Source organism: Somniosus microcephalus, chromosome 4 (assembly GCF_052327205.1).
Source record: "Somniosus microcephalus isolate GS21.2 chromosome 4, FLI_Smic_1.0, whole genome shotgun sequence".
NCBI classification, from domain to species: domain Eukaryota; kingdom Metazoa; phylum Chordata; class Chondrichthyes; order Squaliformes; family Somniosidae; genus Somniosus; species Somniosus microcephalus.
In genome coordinates, this window is record NC_140990.1 from 176428050 (window position 1) to 176449066 (window position 21017).

At 43.5% G+C, this 21017-nt stretch overlaps 1 protein-coding gene across 1 annotated transcript; it reads right to left on the minus strand.

The window, feature by feature from the left end:
* Positions 1-1917: 1917 nt before the first annotated feature.
* On the minus strand, positions 1918-20347 carry LOC147120010 (uncharacterized). Its single transcript, XM_085983797.1, has 5 exons — positions 20237-20347; positions 15308-15544; positions 13934-14185; positions 11572-11778; positions 1918-2777 (listed from the first exon to the last, which is right to left on the minus strand). The coding sequence occupies exons 2-5, from the start codon at positions 15350-15352 to the stop codon at positions 2442-2444; spliced, it is 840 nt and encodes a 279-aa protein (XP_085839923.1). The 5' UTR covers positions 15353-15544; positions 20237-20347; the 3' UTR covers positions 1918-2441.
* Between the last annotated feature and the right edge of the window lie 670 nt (positions 20348-21017).

Genomic DNA, 21017 nt, shown 5'->3' on the forward strand with positions numbered 1-21017 from the left:
ACATCTTGATTTTTCGAGCTAAGATCTTTCTCTCCACTGTCTTTATCCCATCCTTATTATCAGGGCTACCCCTCCTCCTTTTCAATTCTGCCTATCTCTTCTAAAAGTCAAGTATCCTGGAATATTTAGTTCCTAAACGTGGTCACTCTGCAACCACGTCTCTGTAATGGCTATTAGATCACACCCATTTATTTCCAGCTGCGCTATTAATTTATCTATTTTGTTGCGAATGCTTCACGCACACAGGTATAGTGCCTTTAGCTTGAACTTTTTTCTATTTTTCCCTGATGTCACCTTAGTCACTGATGCTCAATTACCTTTGTTACTCTCTTTGTCCCTTCCTGACCCACTCTGCTTATTTTTACCCAGACTACTCTGCTCTAGAGCCTTGACATTTCTCTTACTGCTTTTGAATTTACCCTTTCCTGAATCCTCCCACCCCGCCCCTCCATTAGTTTAAAGCCCTATCTACCGCCCTATTTATTCAATTCGCCAGGACACTGGTCCCAGCCCAGTTTAAATGGAGCCTGTCCTAACGGAACAGCTCCCTCTTTCCCCAGTACTGGTGCCAGTGCCCCATGAATCGAAACCCCTGCCTCCTACACCACTCTTTCAGCCATGCATTTAACCTTCTAATCTGCTTGTTCCTATGCCAATTTGCATGTGGCTCAGGTAACAATTCAGTGATTATTACCTTTGAGGTTCTGTGTTTTAATTTGGGCCCTGGCTCCTCAAACTCTCTCAGCAGAACCTCATTCCTAGTTCTACCTATGTCGTTGGTTCCTACGTGGACCACAACAACTGGATCCTTGCCCTCCCACTCCAAATTCTTCTCAAGTCGCGAGGAAATATCCTTAACCCTGGCACCAGGCAGGCAACACAGCCTTCAGAACTCCCGGTCGTGGCTGCAGAGAACAGTATCTATACCCCTGATGCGGTGCCAAAAGCTGAATGGATTACTCCATGTGGAGTCTGCACAAGGCTCTATACAAATGAAGCATAACTTCCTCCCCTTTGTATTCCAGCCCCTTGAGATAAAACACAACATTCCATTAGCCTTTTTGGATTAATTTTTGTACCTTTGCACTAGCCTTTAATGATTTGTCTCTGGACACCTAAATCCCCTTTGTCCCCCACAGTTCCTGATCTCTCACTATTGAGAAAATATTCAGATTTTTCTTTCTTGAGTCCAACGTAGATGACCTCACACTTCCCCACATTGATCTCCATCTGCCACAGTTTTGCCCACTCACTTAATCTGAAAATTTTCCAAAGTAACTTCGTTCTTTTACACGAAACATACTGTGCCTCCTAACTTAGTGTCATCTGCAGACTTGGAGATACAACTTTCTATTCCTTCATCCAAGTCATTGTTATACAGTATATGGGGAAAAGATGAGGCCCCAGAACAGATCCCTGGAGAACTCCATTTCTCACAGCCTGCCACTTCAAGAACGAACACTTTATCACTAATTTCTGTCTTCTCCCTCCCAACCAATTACTGACTCATCTCACAAGATTACCTTCAATTCTTTGTGCTTTTACTTTTGCTAATAATCTCTTGTGCGGAACCTTATCAAATCTGGAAGTCCATATAGACAACATCTATAGACATTCCGTTATCAACCATGCTAGTTAGCTTCTCGAAAAATTCAACTAGATTAGTCAGATATGGCCTACCCTTTACAAACCGATGCTGACTCTCTTTGATCAGCTCAGACTAGTCCAAGTGCTGAGCCTGATGATAAACTCCAGTAACTTCCCACAACTAACATTAAACTGACTGGTCTGTAGTTTCCTGGTTTCACTCTCCCTCCTTTCTTAAATAATGGAGTGACATTTGCAGTTTAGGAAGAACTTCATTATTCAAAGTGTTACATGTTTGGACTAATCTGCCAGCAGGATATCAGAGGCAATATTAAGGACATTCAAAGTGTAGCTTTATTCTTCCGTGTTACAGCTAGGGTATGAGAGGGGTCAGCTTCAATGGCCTTTTCTCACCTTAACTTTTCTTATGTCCTTAGTATGATAATCAAGGGTAGTTGATTGAAATGTCCTGAAGCAGTGACCCCTTAACAATATTGAAAACATGGAACACAGCCAAGGCCCAAATAAATTCCATTGTGTTACATATATACAGAACTTTTTAGAGTATTAATTCAGTGAATAGCTGAGCTCCAAAACCAAGAAGGTCCTATGTTTGATCCCTGCAATTTTCTGACCTAGCCAATCTCAATTGGAGTGGTGGTTGGGCCCTACAGATGGCATGGGTTGCAGAGAGGGGAAAAGAATATCAGTCATGGCTGTCACTCCTGGTCACCATCCAGTGATTCCTCCTGAGTGCACACCTGTAGATGTTGGGCAAGGAAAGATCGGGCTCAGCTGTACTGTCGCCATCATCAAATGGCCTGCTGGCACTGTGAAAGCTCACTTATGAATAGTCACCACTGAGGATGAGGCATCAAAGTGTGCCAGTACCCAGCAAGAGTTGGCGCCTTCACGGGAGATGGGGAAATTGTCAAAAGAAGGAAGAAGGAAAGAAAATAACTTTGCACCTTTCTGAATTCTATCAGTTGTTCATCACTGCTCATTTCCTCTAGCATCAGGGAGGATTGTATACTTTGTGGCGTGTCCCACGTCTCAGGTAGTTTTGTGTCTACAAGATAGATTGGATTTGTTTTTGGTGCGTTAAATGATAAGTCACTATCCCAGCTTGTAATAATTGTTTGGGGAAGTCCTTCTCTTTCCAGTGTTCCTTCAGTTTTTCCAGAATGTTTCTGTATTTAAAAACATAGAGGCAATTTAGTTACAGTAATATTTTTCTGAAATTTCCATTCCCAAGAAGCAGATTCAACCCTGCACAGCCTTCTACACTGATTGGAGCAGACAAGTGAGCTCTAGTGTACATTGTGTGTCAGGGATAAGAATCATAGAATTCTACAGGGCAGAAGGAGGCCATTCAGCCCGTCATGCCTGTGTCGGCTCTTTGAAAGAGCTATCCAATTAGTCCCAGTACCCTATTCCTTTCCTATAACCCTGTAATTTTTTCTATTTCAAGTATTTATCCAATTCCCTTTTGAAAGTCACGATTGAATCTGTTTCCACCACCCTTTCAGGCAGCACATTCCAGATAATAACAACTTGCTGCGTAAAGAAATTTCTCTTCATCTCCCCTCTGGTTCGTTTGCCAATTAATTTAAATCTGAGTCCTCTGGTTACTGACCTTCCTGCCAGTGGAAACAGTATCTCCCTATTTTATCAATATCCTTCATAATATTGAACACCTCAATTAAATACCTCCCCTTAGCCTTCACTGCTATGGGGAGAACAATTCCAGCTTCTCCAGTCTCTCCACATATGTGAAGTCCCTCATCCCTGGTATAATTCTAGTAAATCTCCTCTTCACCCTCTCTAAGGCCTTGACATCCTTTCTAAAGTGTACAGCCCAGAATTGGACATAATAATCAAGCTGAGGCCTAACCCATGATATATAAAGGTTTAGGATAACTTCCTTGCTTTTGTACTCTATGCCTCTATTTATAAAGTCCAGTATACATTTTTCAAGAACTACCTGTCTAAAGCACCAGTGTGTGAAAAAAGATGGTAACACAACTATTGAATCATTTGGTTCTCATTATTAGTGATTTATCATTCACTGGGCAAAGAATATTAATGGTAAATGCCCTCAATGTGAGAAAAATTGAAGAACAGTTAGACAGGAAATTCGAACTCAAAGACAGAAGTGACAGTGAAATTTAAGAATTAATAGTTAAAATATTAAAGTTATTTAAAAAATCACTAAAGATGATCCTACCAACTGCATTCAGTAGAGAGCAGAAAGGTAATGAGGGTTCTTGGAAAGGAAAATCGGGTGAGCTATATAATGGGCAGCCGTTCCGATATCGCCTATTTACACAATTGCCGATAGCTCAACTGACCCACAAACTAGATGGTGCAATTCCCTATAGTAGAGTTTATTAAGGCTTTCAAAGAGCTCTTGATAAAATTCCAAATGAAAGATTTTTAATGGAATTGGAATCCATAGGAATCCAAGGTTTGAATCCATGGCACTGGATAAGAAGCTGGAAAAGAAGTGTAATGCCAGACTGAGCTGGGATGGGAATAGTTCAATAAAGTCCCAGAGGGACTTGTACACCTGTTGTTTCTCATCTACATTGATGACCAGGGCATCAGGGCCACATGTAAACTTGTCAAAGTCGTTGATCTCACTAAAGTAGGGCAAAAGTGGAGACGGAAAATCACCAAGGATTTACAATTGTTACACAACTGGAAAATAGAAACGTTGGAGCAGGAAGAGGCAATTCAGCCCCTCAAGCCTGTTCCGTCAAACAATTAGGTCATGGCTGATCGGTACCTGAGCTCCATTTACCCAGCTTTGATCCAAGTCCCTTGATACCCTCGCCTAATAAAAATCTATTTATCTCAGGCTTGAAAATTTTAATTGACTCAGCAGCCACAGCCTTTTGGGGAGAGAATTACAGATTTCCACTACCCTTTGTGTGAAGAAGTGCTTCCTGACATGACCCCTGAATGGCCTAACTCAAATTTTAAGGTTATGCCCCCTTATACTGGACTCCCCCACCAGTGGAAATGGCTTCTCTGGGCGCAAAATTCAGTTACGCCCCATTTGGGGGCGGTGACTAAGTTAAGGCTGGACATTTAGCGGCAGGCGTGGAAGTACTGGCCCGGCCTTTAAATTTGGCTTACCACCCCGCACAGGAAGTGGAGCGCAATCTCGGGCGCGCCACTTCCTGTTGGGGCGGTAACCGAGGCGATGTCAGCGATCGGCAGCGCTCCATGGAGACTCCACGGATGCTGCCGCGTTTCAACGCACCTCCCATTCTGTTAAACGGGAGGGCCATTGTGCACACTGTAGGGCCACCGATGGCCTACATTAGGCCACCAGGGCAGTGTGGTGCCGCGGCCGCAGCCAAAATTGAACACAGTACTCCAGGTGGAGTCTGACTAAGGCTCTATACAACTGAAGCATAACCTCCTCTCCTTTGTATTCCAACCCCTTTGAAATAAAAGCTAACATTCCATTAGCCTTTTTGATTACTTTTTCTACCTCTACACTAGCCTTTAGTGATTTGTGCCTGACACTCAAATCCCTATTGTCCCCCACAGTTCCTGATCTTCACTATTGACCAGCGCGGACCTGCGTGGGAACAGAGCATCGGCGGCAGAGCTTAAAACCGGCAGCGAGGAGCGAGGAGCAGCCCGACCAGCGCGGACCTGCGTGGGAACAGAGCATCGGCGGCAGAGCTTAAAACCAGCAGCGAGGAGCGAGGAGTAGTCCGACCAGCGCGGACCTGCGTGGGAACAGAGCATCGGCGGCAGAGCTTAAAACCGGCAGCGAACGAGGCCTGACCAATTCAGCAGCAGGGGAGAGAGGTAAAAAGTAATCAAAGTGTGACGTCACCAGGAAGCAGGTAAGTGAATGGTTGGTGAGTATTTCTCTCTTTTCTCTCTTTTTTTTAAACTTTAACTCTGGTTTACAGTTTCTAAGGTCTCTCTGGTGTAGCAGGGACTGTTGGTAAACCAGTTAACTGTAGTGTAATTAGTGGGATTGATTGATTTAATTTGAATTCAATTAAGTAAAGGGTAAGTCATGGCAGGACAGCCGGGCCCCGTGATCTGCTCCTCCTGCGATATGTGGGAACTCAGGGACACTTCCTGTGTCCCTGACAACTACATGTGCAGGAAATGCACCCAGCTGCAGCTACTGACAGACCGCATTGCGGCGCTGGAGCTGTGATTGGATACATACTGGAGCGTTCACGATGCTCAGGACATCGTGAATAGCACGTTTACAGAGTTGGACACACTGCAGCTAGAGGTTGGACAGGAAGAAAGGGAACGGGTGACCAACAGGCAGAGTACTAGGCGCAGGCAGGTAGTGCAGGGGTCCCCTGTGGCCATCCCCCTTTCCAACAGATACACCACTTTGAGTACTGTTGGGGGGGGGGTGGCTTATCAGAGGAAGGCAGCAGCAGCCAACTTCCTGGCACCAGGGGTGGCTCTGCTGCACAGAATGGGAGGAAAAAGAGTGGTAGAGCTATAGTAATAGGGGATTCAATTGTAAGGGGAATAGATAGGCGTTTCTGCGGCCGCAAACGAGACTCCAGGATGGTGTGTTGCCTCCCTGGTGCAAGAGTCAAGGATGTCTCCGAGCGGCTGCAGAACATCTTGGAAGGGGAAGGTGAACAGCCAGTTGTCGTGGTGCATATAGGCACCAACGATATAGGTAAAAAGCGGGAGGAGGTCCTAAAAGCGGAATATAGGGAGTTAGGAAGTAAATTAAAAAACAGGACCTCAAAGGTAGTAATCTCAGGATTGCTACCAGTGCCACGTGCTAGTCAGAGTAGAAATAGAAGGAAACTTCAGATGAATACGTGGCTAGAGGAATGGTGCCAGGGGGAGGGATTCAAGTTCCTGGGACATTGGAACCAGTTCTAGGGGAGGTGGGGCCAGTTCAAACCGGATGGTCTGCACCTGGGCAGGGCTGGAACCGATGTTCTAGGGGGTTTGTTTGCTAGTGCTGTGGGGGAGGGTTTAAACTAAAATGGAAGGGGGTTGGGAACCTGAGCAGGGAGACAGAGGAAAGGGAAACAAGGATAAAAGCAAAAGATAGGAAGGAAAAAAACAAAAGTGGCAGTCAGAGAAATCAACAGTTTAAATCAAACATGGCCACAGTAAATAATAATTCTAATAGGTCTAAGAGCGTTAAAAAAACAAGCCTGAAGGCTTTGTGTTTTAATGCGAGGAGCATTCGTAATAAGGTGGATGAATTGGCTGCGCAAATAGAGGTAAACGAATATGATTTGGTTGGGATTACGGAAACGTGGCTCAAGGATGGCCAAGACTGGGAACTCAACATCCAGGGGTATTCGATATTCAGGAAAGATAGGCAAAAAGGAAAGGGAGGTGGGGTAGCATTACTGGTTAAAGAAGGGATTAACACAATTGTAATGAAGGATATTAGCTCTGATGATGTGGAATCTGTATGGGTAGAATTGAGAAATACTAAGGGGAAAAAAACGTTAGTGGGAGTGGTATATAGACCCCCAAACAGTAAGGCGGAGGTTGGGGATGGCATTAAAAGGGAAATTAAAGAAGCATGCAACAAGGGCACAGCAGTCATCATGGGTGACTTTAATCTACATATAGATTGGGCTAACCAAATTGGTAACAATACTGTGGAGGAGGAATTCCTGGAGTGTTTATGGGATGGTTTCCTGGACCAATATGTCGAGGAACCAACCAGAGATCATGCCATCATAGACTGGGTATTATGTAACGAGAAAGGATTAATTAGCAATCTTGTTGTACAAGGCCCCTTGGGTCGGAGCAATCATAATATGATCGAATTCTTCATCAAGATGGAGAATGAAGTAGTTGACTCAGGAACAAGGGTCCTCAATTTAAATAAAGGAAACTACGGTGGTCTGAGGAGCGAGTGGGGTAGGATTGATTGGGGAATGGCACTCAAAGGGTTGACGGTGGATAGGCAATGGCAAACATTCAAAGACCGAATGGATGAACTACAGAAGTTGTTCATCCCAGTTTGGCATAAAAATAAAACAAAAAATGGTGACTCAACCGTGGGTAACAAGGGAAATTAGGGATAGCATAAGATCCAAGGAGAGGACATACAAATTGGCCAGAAAAAGCAATAATCCTGAGGATTGGGAGCAGTTCAGGATTCAACAAAGGAGGACAAAGGGATTAATTAAGAAAGGGAAAATAGAATATGAGAGTAAGCTTGCAGGGAACATAAAAACTGACTGTAAAAGCTTTTATAGATATGTGAAGAGAAAAAGATTGGTGAAGTCAAGCGTAGGTCCCTTGCAGTCAGAATCGGGGGAATTTATAATGGGGAGCAAAGAAATGGCAGACCAACTAAATACATATTTTGGTTCTGTCTTCACAAAGGAGGACACAAATAACCTCCCAGAAATACCGGGGAACATAGGGTCTGATGAAAGGGTGGAACTGAAAGAAATCAGTATTTGTAGGGAAATGGTGTTAGGAAAATTGATGGGACTGAAGGCCGATAAATCCCCAGGGCCTGATAATCTACATCCCAGGGTACTTAAGGAAGTGGCCCTAGAAATAGTAGATGCATTGCTGGTCATCTTCCAGAACTCGATAGACTCTGGAACAGTACCCATGGATTGGAGGGTAGCTAATGTTACCCCACTATTCAAAAAAGGTGGCAGAGAAAAAGCGGGGAATTATAGACCGGTAAGCCTGACATTGGTAGTGGGGAAAATGCTAGAGTCCATTATAAAAGATGTAATAGCAGAGCACTTGGAAAGCAGTGACAGGATCGGACAAAGTCAACATGGATTTACAAAAGGTAAATCATGCTTGACTAATCTACTGGAATTTTTTGAGGATGTAACTGGTAAAATAGATAAGGGAGAACCAGTGGATGTGGTGTATTTGGACTTTCAGAAGGCTTTCAATAAGGTCCCGCATAAGAGATTAGCGTGCAAAATTAAGGCAAGGTATTGACTTGGATAGAGAACTGGTTGGCGGACAGAAAGCAAAGAGTTGGAATAAACGGGTCATTTTCCGAGTGGCAGGCAGTGACTAGTGGGGTACCGCAAGGATCGGTCCTAGGACCCCAGCTTTTCACAATATATATTAATGATCTGGACGAGGGAATTGGATGTAATATCTCCAAATTTGCAGACGACACAAAGCTGGGTGGGAGGGTATGCTGCGAGGAGGATGTCATGAAACTCCAGTACGATTTGGACAGGTTAGGTGATTGGGCAGAAACATGGCAAATGCACTATAATGTGGATAAATGTGAGGTTATCCACTTTGGTGGCAAAAACAGGAAGGCACATTATTATTTGAATGGCAATAGATTGGGAGAAGGGGAAGTGCAAAGAGACCTGGGTGTTCTTGTGCACCAGTCGCTGAAGGTAAGCATGCAGGTGCAGCAGATGGTTAAGAAGGCAAATGGTATGTTGGCCTTCGTAGCAAGAGGGTTCGAGTACAGGAACAAGGATGTCTTGCTACAGTTGTACAGGGCCTTGGTGAGACCGCACCTTGAGTATTGTGTGCAGTTTTGGTCGCCTTATCTGAGGAAGGACGTTCTTGCCATGGAAGGAGTGCAGCGAAGATTCACCAGGCTGATACCTGGGATGGCAGGAATGACGTATGAGGAGAGATTGTGTCGATTGGGCTTATACTCACTGGAGTTTAGAAGATTGAGAGGGGATCTCATCGAAACCTATAAAATTCTGTCAGGCCTGGACAGACTAGATGCTGGAAGGATGTTCCCGATGGTCGGGGAGTCCAGAACCAGGGGTCATAGTCTAAGGATAAGGGGTAGGACATTTAGGGCTGAAATGAGGAGGAATTTCTTCACCCAGAGATTGGTGAACCTGTGGAACTCTCTGCCACAGAGTGCGGTGGAGGCCAGTTCATTAAATATATTCAAGATAGAGTTGGATATATTTCTTGAGGCTAAAGGGATCAAGGGATATGGGGAGAAGGCAGGGACAGGTTACTGAATTTGAATGATCAGCCATGATCTCATTGAATGGCAGAGCAGGCTCGAAGGGCCGAATGGCCTACTCCTGCTCCTATCTTCTATGTTTCTATATTGAGAAAATATTCAGATTCATCTTTCTTGGGTCCAAAGTAGATGATCCCACACTTCCCCACATTGAAGGACACGAGAAATGTTAAGGAGAAATGGATTTGGCCAATTGAAGCTGACCCCTCTCATGCCCTAGCTGTAACACGGAAGAATAAAGCTACACTTTGAATGTCCTTAATATTGCCTCTGATATCCTGCCAGCAGATTGGTCCAAACATGTAACACTTTGAATAATGAAGCTCTTCCGAATACCAGTTTTAGATTTAGCCTAAAATATGTCTACATTAAGAATTTAGTGGATTCAATATGTTCTTTTAAAATGGTAATGGAGAAAATAATGGGACTTCAGATAGACAAATCTTCATACCCAACTTCCCAATTTTTCTCCACTCAATGAATCTGACGATTCCTTCTTCCAATCTACACAAAAAATACTGGGCCTGCTAACTTAGTGTCATCTTCAAACTTGAATATACAACTCTCTATTCCTTCATCTAAGTCATTGATATACAAGGTGAAAAGCTGAGACTCCAGTACAGATCCCTGGGGAACACCACTTGTCACATCCTGCTGTCACATTCTCTCAATCAGAGAACGAGCCCTTTATCACTATTCTCTGAGTCCTATCTCCCAACTAATTAACAATCCATGTCACAAGGTTACCTCCAATTCCTTGTGCATTTTTGCTAATAATCTCTTGTGCAAAACTTTATCAACTACCATCTGAAAGTCCATTTAGATAACATCCAATAACCCTCCCTGATCAACCATGCTAGTTAGCTCCTCAAAAATTCAACTAGATTAGTCAGACATGACTACCCTTTACAAATCCATGATGACTCTCTTTGATCAGCTCATACTTGTCCAGGTACTCAGTCACTTTGGCCCTGATGATAGATTCCAGTAACTTCCCAAAACTGACGTTAAACTGACCAGTCTGTAGATTTCTGGTATCTCCCTCCCACCTTTCTTAAATAATTGAATGACATTTGCAATTTTCCAAGTCAAGGGCACAATTCCAGAATCTAAGGAGCTTTGGAAAATTATGACAAACACATCTTCAATTTCCCCACCTGTTTCTTTAAATACCTTAGGGTAGAAACCATTAGGTATGAAGAGTTGTCTATCTGAAGTCCCATTATTTTCTCCATTACCATTTTAAAAGAACATATTGAATCCGCTAAATTCTTAATGTAGACATATTTAAGGCTAAATCTAAAACTGGTATTAGGAAGAACTTCATTATTCAAAGTGCTACATGTTTGGACCAATCTGCCGGCAGGATGTCAGAGGCAATATTAAGGACATTCAAAGTGTAGCTTTATTCTTCCGTGTTACAGCTAAGGTATGAGAGGGGTCAGCTTCAATGGCCTTTTCTCACCTTAAACTTTCTCATGTCCTTAGTATGGTAATCAAGGGTAGTTGATTGAAACGACCTGAAGCGGTGACCCCTAAACAATATTTAAAACATGGAGAACAGTCATGAGCCAAATATTTTCCATTTTGCTACATATGTACAGAACTCTGTAGAATATTAATGCAGTGAGCAGCTGAGCTCTAAAACCAAGAAGGTCCTATGTTTAATCCCTGCCATTTTCTGACCTAGCCAATCTCAATTGGAATGGTGGTTGGGCCCTACAGATGGCATGGGTTGCAGAGAGGGGAAAAGAATATCAGTCATGGCTGTCACTCCTGGTCACCATCCAGTGATTCCTCCTGAGTGCACGCCTGTAGATGTTGGGCAAGGAAAGGATCAGGCTCAGCTGTACTGTCCCTGTCATGGCCTGCTGGCACTGTGAAAGCTCACTCATGAATAGTCACCACTGAGGATGAGGCATCAAAGTGTGCCAGTACCCAGCAAGAGTTGGCGCCTTCAGGGGAGATGGGGAAATCAACAAAAGAAGGTAGAAAAGAAAATACATTTGCACCTGTCCGAATTCATATGGCCCACTGTCCATTTCCACAGGAGTCTCCTCGAGTTGCATTTCTAACGGTTTGGTCCAAGTCTCACGCATTTCTGTGTCTATTAAATAAACCAAACTACTTCTTCTTCTCTTAGATACTGTGTCACTCGTAATGGATGTATTGAGAAGACTTTCTAAATGCAGTCCGTAATCAGTTTCCGCAGAATAGTTCTGTGTTTTAAAAAAGATAGAGGTAGTTTAGCTGCAGTAATATTTGTTTTGAAATTTCCACAAGATGCAGATTCTCTAGGACCAGTGAAACCTGCAACGGATGAAACCTGATGTCAAACATGTCATTACTCAGAAACATTAAAGCAGAGAAAATTGCCCAGGCCACAAATGGCCTCTATTCTGCAATAACACAAAAAGAAGTCTGCACCTCCTGGGATGTTTCAGGTATGAAGTCTGTACCAGATCATTACTGGCCATACTACTACAGATGGTAATCTGAAAGGTCCTGATGATTACAGTACAGTAGCCTCGTGGTTATCGGTACTGGACTAGGAATCCTGAGGCCATGAGTTCAAATCCTATCATGATAAGTTGTGAAATTGATTTCAATAGGTGATTGGTGGCCAATTCTAGATAAATAACTGTGTAACATGCTGGATTGTGAACTAAGGAAGGAAACATCTCACCCCTACCCTGTCTAGCCTAAATTGGCACCCCATCCACCACCATAACCGACGTACCGTGGCTACAGTGTGGACCATCTACAAGATGCACTGCAGCAACTTGTCAAGGCTCCTTTGGCAGCACCTCGCAAACCCACGACCTCTTCCATCTAGAAGGACAAGGGCAGCAGGCGCATGGGAACACCATCACCTCCAAGTTCCCCTCCAAGTCACACACCATCCTGACTTAGAAGTATATCGCTGATCCTTCATCGTCGTTGGGACAAAATCCTGGAACACTCCACCTAACAGCACTGTGGGAATACCTTCACCACACGGACTGCAGCGGTTCAAGAAGGTGACTCACCACCACCACCACCACCACCAACACTGAGGATGGAAATAACTCTGAAATCATACAGAATGCACAGGCTTCAAAAAAAGCTCCATTCTGCTACACATGTACAAAGAACCTAGGGGGTTATTTTGGCCAAAGGGTGAAAACAGGTGCTAAATCGGTGCATCGGTAATAAGACTAGCCTGTTTGAAAGTCTGGATTTAGCACACACTTTTGGTCCTATTTGCTGATTACCATAATTTGAATTTGCCTGGAGGTACTAAACCAGAAACCTGCAGGTTTAGCACTCAAGAGCTGATTAGACTCAATTTTCGTGGAGCAGTGTATATGGGCTCCTCACACCCACTTCTACTGAAGGTGTGGAGTGCTCTGGTTGGCACACCGCGGCACATTGCAGGATGGCTCAGGGACCGAGGGTGAGGGCGCACAGGTTCTTGGCTGCGGCCCTGGAGGTCCTGGTGGAGGAGGTCCAGAGGAGGAGTGAGGTCCTGTAACCACAGTGGCGGAAAGGACGCCACCTCACTCTCCTGTCCCTCTCTCCTGCAGCAGCTGGTGCTGCTCTGGAGGCCTCATGTCCTCCTTGCATTCCTCATCCAGACCAAGGCCTTTAGCAAGATGCCCATGAACAAGCACTCCCTTTCTCCTGATGACTCCTATAAGGAGTCAAATAAGGTGGAGTAGCACAGCACTTACTCTTTTTAGGTGAAGTCCCCAGAGAATTTCCAGAATAAATGTTGCTCGAGTATTGGTGATGTCTTGACAAAGCGTCCCAGAAAGTCTCCCAATGTGTTTCAGAGAACCTCTTTCCAGCTCCAGCAGCACTGATCATGAAATGATGAGGATCCCTTTAAGTGGTATCCCTTTAAGTAGTGCTTGAAATCAACATCAATGCCGTGTTTACTCCCAAACAGCTGGTCATTCTTAGGAGAGGGTGTTAGTTGAAGCGCTAGGCACCAAAATGCCTTGCAGCCTTTTTAATGAGCACTAGCAGGCATTTAAAGTGGCAGTCAGCTGTTTAACAAGCCTTCGGGCAGCTGTTCCTAGCGCTGGCTTCAACTCCTTTACCAAGATGGCATCCTGCGCTAAATGCGGGCTAAACAGACATTTCAGCTTCAGTCCCCATCTTGGCCACCTCTTTAGCCCTCTCATTCTCTACGGCCAGTAAAAACTGCAACATGTGCAACAGATGAAACCTCAGAGAATTTCCGCAATAAATATTGCTTGAGTGTTGGTGACATCTTGACAAAGTGTCCCAGATGTCAACTACTTAATTACTCAGAATCACTAAAGCAAAGCAGAATGCCCTGGCCACAAATGACCTCTATTCAGCTATAATGTAAAATGAAGTCTGCACCTCTTGGGTTGCTTCAGGTTTGTAGAGACGTTGATTGGGGTCCATTTCTTGTCCATGCTCCTCCTCGAGTTCTCTTACACGGGGTGAAGTCTTACTCTTGGGCAATTCTGTATCTACCTTGTAACCTGAGCGTGATGTGGATGCTTCTGATGTTACATCGGACTTTACATCGCTCTCTGGATCAGGAATAGGTGTTTGGGGAATTCTCTCATCTCCTAAATCTATTGTGAAAACAGTTCTTGGTCGCCTTTCCTATATTTAAAGAGAGAAAGAATTTTGAGTGGTAATAATGCAGGAATAATAATTGCTGTCATTTTTATTACTCTAGATACAGGAATTTCAACCCCTGCACAACCTCCTACACTGAATAGAGCAGATAAGTGCGATCTAATGCACGTTTTTTTTCAGGGATTAGAACGTCTCGTCTTTGTGATTTACCACTTACTGGGCAAGGAATATTAATGGTAAACATATTAACCCTTCTTCAATAAAAGATTTTTTTTAAATGTTCACCAATGTGAGGGAGGTTTGGATTGAAAGCCATTGTTACCATCAAGTACTGAACTCCCAGATCAGTTAGAGCCCAGACCATGGCAAAGTAGAGTTGCCTCTGTTCTGCCCCAACAATGTGCCTCAGCCTGAATTTCAGACTACCCACATTCCCCACACCAGCCCTGCTGTGCCCTCTCTGAATGAAGTCGCCAATAAGGCACAGTTTATATGCTGTAGCCTCATACCCACTACGCACTGGCTAGAGTCTACCAAAACACATAGGACCCTTACAGTCAGCACACTGAGGAGACTTTCATCAATTCACTTTGGGCTGGATATGAACCCAGGTTCCAGATGTGAAATGCCAGTGTTCAACTCACTGAACCACCCAGCTCTCTATAGTAACCTTGTTCTAAATACTTTTGTTGGATTTATTTTTTGAGAGCACAGTGAGAGGAGGTTGGCCAGTAGATAGACTGTCCATCTAGTTATGTTGAAATGTTATGTAATTCTCCTGTCTTCTGACCTAAATGCTGCTGATTTATGTTGGAGATAATCAATCTACCCCTGATCATCATTGGTTGTACCAGTGCTGTTCTAGTTGATGATAGCATAAGGTAGTGGATTGATATGACAAGATAAATCAACCTTCATTTAAGAAGGGAATAACTCTGAAATTGTACAGAATGCACAGGATACAAAAACAAAGCTGCTATATATATACATATACAAAGAACTTATTCTCTACAACCAGTAAAAACTGCAACACGTGCAATGAAACTAGATTTTAAATACTTCATTACGCAGAAACACTAAAGCAAAGCAGAATGCCCTGGCCACAAATGACCTCTATTCAGCTTTAATGTAAAATGAAGCCTGCACCTCTTGGGTTGCTTCAGGTGTGATGAGACGTTGATGGGTGTCCATTTCCTGTCCGTGCTCCTCCTCGAGTTCTCTTACACGGGGTAGAGACCCATTATCTACATTGTAACCTGAGCGTGATGTGGGTGCTTCTGATGTTACATTGGGCTTTATCTCACTCTCTGGACCAGGAATAGGTGTTTGGGGAATTCTCTCATCTCCTAAATCTATTGTGAAAACAGTTCTTTGTTGACTTTCCTATATTTAAAGAGAGAAAGAGAGAGAGAATGCTGAGTGGTAATAATGCAGGAATAATAATTGCTGTCATTTCAATTCCCCAAGTACAGGGCTTTCAACCACGCACTGCCTCCTACATTGAATGGAGTAGACGAGTATGATCTAGTGCAGGTTGTGTGTCAGAGATTAGAACTTCCTTCTTGCGCTCAAGTGTGTGAAAAATATGGTGAGACAACTATTGAGCCAACTGGTTCTCATGATGGTCAGTGAAAGAGTTAAAAGCAAACCCTCTCAGTGTTTAAAATGCAGGGCAAACAAATTAAAGAGAGAGGGGTCATGTGCAAAATCACCAAGAGCTGAGGAGAAGCCAGGTGACGATAAAATGTCTGCCCAGCTCAAGGATTTTATACAATGGAGCCTTACAAGAAGATAAGGCATAGCCACCAAGCTACACACAGCTAATGCTGAAGTGTGAGAAAGATTTAATAAAAAGTCAGCTAAACTTAAAGTAGTAACATAAAGAAACAAAATGGCTTGCATAGATTATTAAAGAAGCCTCAGCCTAGCAAATATGGTCTGGCAGCCTGTAGAACCAGACGTCATAATCCAGGTGGCAGAGATAAGAAACAGAACAGAAAGAATGGGCTCAGTTACAAATGAGTTGTTGATACTGTAACCTATGACCTGCAGCCCAGTATTGCAGACCAAGAATGGTCACGAGGGCCTAACCGCCAGAATCATTGCAGGGGAGGATTAATTAGCTATTGTATTGAAGGGGTTAAATTGAACCCTCTCAGAATTCGGACAGCCAAGGTGACCACTACTTAAATGATGCCAGCAAAATTAAAATCAGAACAAAGGAGTGGGGTCATGTGAAAGTGACTAAAAGAAACCAGGTTGAGATAAGAAATATCACAATAAAAATTGTCTTACGTAAAAAGGCAAAACTAAACAAAGAACAATGTGAGAAGCTTCGAAAAACCAAGATAAGACGCAGTTGTGGGACCAGACAGAATATGTGCATTTTGCGTAAGCGATAAGGAATATGCTGCTTTAGCTAAAAATTGTAGACACAGCAGAATATAGGGGTCATGGGAATTTGACCTGTAACCAAAGGCATAGTAAGATGTAACTAACCTTTACTAATACTGAAAAGAATCCATATGTGATCAGGTGATTATTGTAATACAATGTGATCAGGTGATTATTGTAATACAATGTGATTGGATGAAAATAGAATAAAAAGCTGTACCAACCAAGAGAGAACGAGAAGGTGCTCGCACAGACTGCGGGGTCTGAGACTCTTCTCCCAGAGTTCTGATAATAAACCGCATCTTTTTACTGTTACACGGTTTAGATGTGAATTTATTTTCACCACAACAATCAGTGCAAGAAATTCACCATTTACTGGGCAAGGAATATTAACTACAAACTTGATAACCTTTCCCTAAGTCCTTTCAGTAGATTTCTTTTCTTGAGAACAGTGAGATCTGATTTGTTAGTGGTTAGAACTTCCTACCTGTGTCTGTTGAAATATTCATCATTCTAAGAGTTACTCCTGCGTTCAGACCTATAGGAGATTGTTCACTCTGTAACAGATCATTTCCTGTCCGTGCTCCTCCTTGAGTTCTCTTACACGGGCTTGTACTCGCTGGAGTTTAGAAGAATGAGAGGGGATATCATTGAAACTTATAAAATTCTGGCAGGACTGGACAGACTAGATGCAGGGAGGATGTTCCCGATGGTCAGGGAATCCAGAACCAGGGGTCACAGTCTAAGGATAAGGGGTAGGCCTTTTAGGACAGAAATGAGGAGGAATTTCATCACCCAGAGAGTGGTGAACCTGTGGAATTCTCTACCACAGAAGGCAGTAGAGACCAATTCATTAAATATATTCAAGAAGGAGTTGGGTATATTTCTTAAGGCTAAAGGGATCAAGGGGTATGGGGAGAAAGCAGGGACCGGGTACTGAACTTGGATGATCAGCCATGATCGCATTGAATGGCGGAGCAGGCTCGAGGGGCCGAATGGCCTACTCCTGCTCCTATCTTCTATGTTTCTATGTTTCTATTACTGGCCATACTACTGTAGTTACTGTTGATGATGACCTAAGGTGGTAGTCTGAAAGGTCCTGATGATTACGGTACAGTAGCCTAATGGTTATGGTACTGGACTAGGAATCCTGAGGCCATGAGCTCAAATTCCATCATGGTAAGTTGTGAAATTGATTTCAGTAAGTCTGGGGATAGGAAGCCAACTATAGATAATTGACTGTGTAACATGCTGGATTGAATTAAGGAAGGAAACGTCTCACCCCTACTCTGTCTAGCCTAAATGTGATTCCAGCCACATAATGTATGGTTGACTAATGTCTCTGAAGTGGCCTAGCAAGTTAACTCCAATGAAAAACATCTACTACAAAACAGAATAAGAGAAAAAATCGGATGGACTATCAGCAACAAGGCAGGTATTTAATCAGGACAAGACTAAAACAATCCCAGCTCAGTTAACCCAGCAAAATCTTTCTCACCAACATCTGGGGCTGGTACTCAGGTTGAAAGGACTGTCCCACACATTAGTGAAGTAACAGCTGTAGTTATACTCACAGAATCAAATCTATCAGTGTCACAATCCCTGAGGATGTCCTCTCCCATCGGCAGGATAGACCCACTGCTGGTGAGGGTACAGTCATGGTCCCGCTTGTCATCAATATTGACCCATGATCCCATAATGTCTCATGGCTTTAGATCAAACAAGACTAATTACCACCTATTACCCCCTTCCCCTGCACTTCTTCAAAATAGTGCCATGGGATCTTTTATATTCACCAGAGAGGACAGACCTCGGTTTAACGTCTCATCTGAAAGACTGCGCCTCCGACAGTGCAGCACTCCCTCAGTACTGCACTGAAGTGTCAGCCTAGATTTGGTGTTTAAGTTCCTGAGACTTGAACCCATAATCTTTCGACTCAGAGGCGAGAGTGTTACCAACGGCTGTCACCTATTGAGCTATCTGAATTTCACGATAGTCAGTGCGACAGATTCACCATTTACTGGGCAAGGAATATTAACTATAAACATGATAATCTTTTTATAAATTGCTTCATTTACTCAGACACATAACTTTTCTTGAGAACTGTGATATGGAGTTTGCCTAGTCTATAAAACTGCCCACTTGTCTCTGTTGAACCGTGCATGATTTTGGAGTTTTGCCCGCATTCAACCGTGAAGAACAACATTTTACAATGTTATTTTCTTTTTATTGAGACAAAAGGCCTCTAGTATGGTTAGCAGCAACTTTGAAAAGAGTAAAAATAATTTGGGAGAAATGAGTGATTAAATGTTACTGTGTTTGGGTTCTAAAAGTTTGAATATTGTTGTAGGAAGGGAACACTGATGGTGGTAAAGCGTTGAGGTTTGGGTAAATAAGTCAGAGTAAGAAGCTATGTTCAGAGCCTTGATTTTAACACACTACTGTTGTAAGAGGAAAGCATGTATGACAGCATATTTATAATATAGAAGGAAATAGAGCAGAAAATTCAGAGGAATGTGGGCACATTCACCTACATCCTGCTGTGTACATCACCCCATCCCCATAGCTCTGCATTGTCAAGCCTACTCCAGCACATCATTCCTCACACCCACTTGCCTAGCAAGTGCACCCATCCTTCTCTTTCTATGCACTTCCTCACATCCCCATCTATCCATCCACCACTCCCACTCACCCTCATCCTTATGCAATGTTATGCATCTCCTTCACCAAATGCACGCCATCCATCGGATGAACACATGCAATTACACTCACTCATACGTCTCTTCTTTCCCCCCTTGCAAAGAGAGCACAGAACACCAGGGAGAGGGAGAAAGCCGGCAGGGCCCTCCAAACATCTTGCAGCTGACAAGCGCAGAGGAGGAGGAGGCGCTGGAGATCAGTGGCGTTTCAGCGTCCCTGGCCATTGGAGATGGGGAAACAGGGGTGTGTAGGAATTAACACTAACAGGGTTGGGTTTATTGTCTCTGGCCAGTCAGAAGCCTCTGAGCTGCTCCAGGGACCCCCGTGCGGTTTCAAAGCACTCCCCTATTCCTGGTTCTGACCGCCGGACTTATTCGGTGGCGATGTGGACAGAAAATGTGACTCGTGCTTTGGGTGCAAAACAGACCAGTATTTGTTGAAAAAAAAAAGAAAGAAACAACTTAAAATGTAATCGATACAGCACTTATGCCTGGTACAGCACTTTTGCTTAACGCAGTACACTCAGTGTCCACTAGAGTGCTCCTTGCTCAGTGCAACACTCCTTTACATACAGTACACTTTAAAAAAACAGCTACACAGTGTTCACCACAGCACTTCTCTGCTTGGTGCAACATCCCTTTTAATACAGTTTCAATATAGAACTCAGTGTTCACTATAGCACTTCTCTGCTAGTGCAACACCCCTTTTTAAATACAGTTTCAATATAGAACTCAGTGTTCATTATAGCACTTCTCTGCTAGTGCAACACCCTTTTTAAATACAGTTTCAATACAGAACTCAGTGTTCACTATAGCACTTCTCTGCTAGTGCAACACTGTCTTACTTAAAATAGGGGAGGAGAAACGGACACGACGAGGGAAAATCGACTTAAATCACAGTTCTAACAAAATTCCCACTTAATTCCCACCCCTATACCTATTCTAAGTTGCCTTGTAAAAGGCCAGAAAAATATATGCTCACCAATGAAGACCGCCTGCTCCGTGCCCTGCGATCTTTGATCTTCACTGCCCCGAAGTAAAAACACCCCAGTATTTTAAAAGTAAACTGCTGGTGTTCCACTCCTTTAGGCAGGCTCCCACTTTATAGAGAGCACGGAGGCGAGGCCACAGAGAGAGAGAGAGAGATGGCTTCTGAGAAGCTATCTTTTATACCCCATTTGGGGCCGAAATCTTCCTGCCCAGATCCGGATGTATCTGGGCTAAACAAAAGGGATCCAAACTGCCCCATTGCCTTGTAATGGGTTTGGATGAATCACCCATTCGTTTAAACTGTTTCCAGTTTAAATGTGTCCTCATTGTCTGTGATGGCTTTGAATAAAGTTGCAGTTTAAATGTGTCCATGTGTCCATTGTCTGTGATGGCTTTGAATAAAGTTGCAGTTTAAATGTGTCCTTTGAATAAAGCTGCTGTGGTTTGAACTATTTCCTTGATTACTTGAGTAAACAGAGTCATTGTCCTTGTGGTCAGACTGAAACCACAGTAAATCCTTTGTGTACACAAAGTAGCAGTTTCTGTAAACACATCAATTGTCTGCTGCAGGGAGGGGAACTCCCCTTTGATTAGCAGATTGACTGCCCCATTGAACCTTTTCACAGACACATCCAAGCTGCCTTTTCAAGTCCTTTATCTTCTGCCATGCGGTCCGATGGCCATTTTGGTCCCTGGATTTTTAAAGGTATATCACCCAGGTATTCTTTAATCAAAATTAATCTTCGGAACTGTAGGAAATTTCAAAATTATTG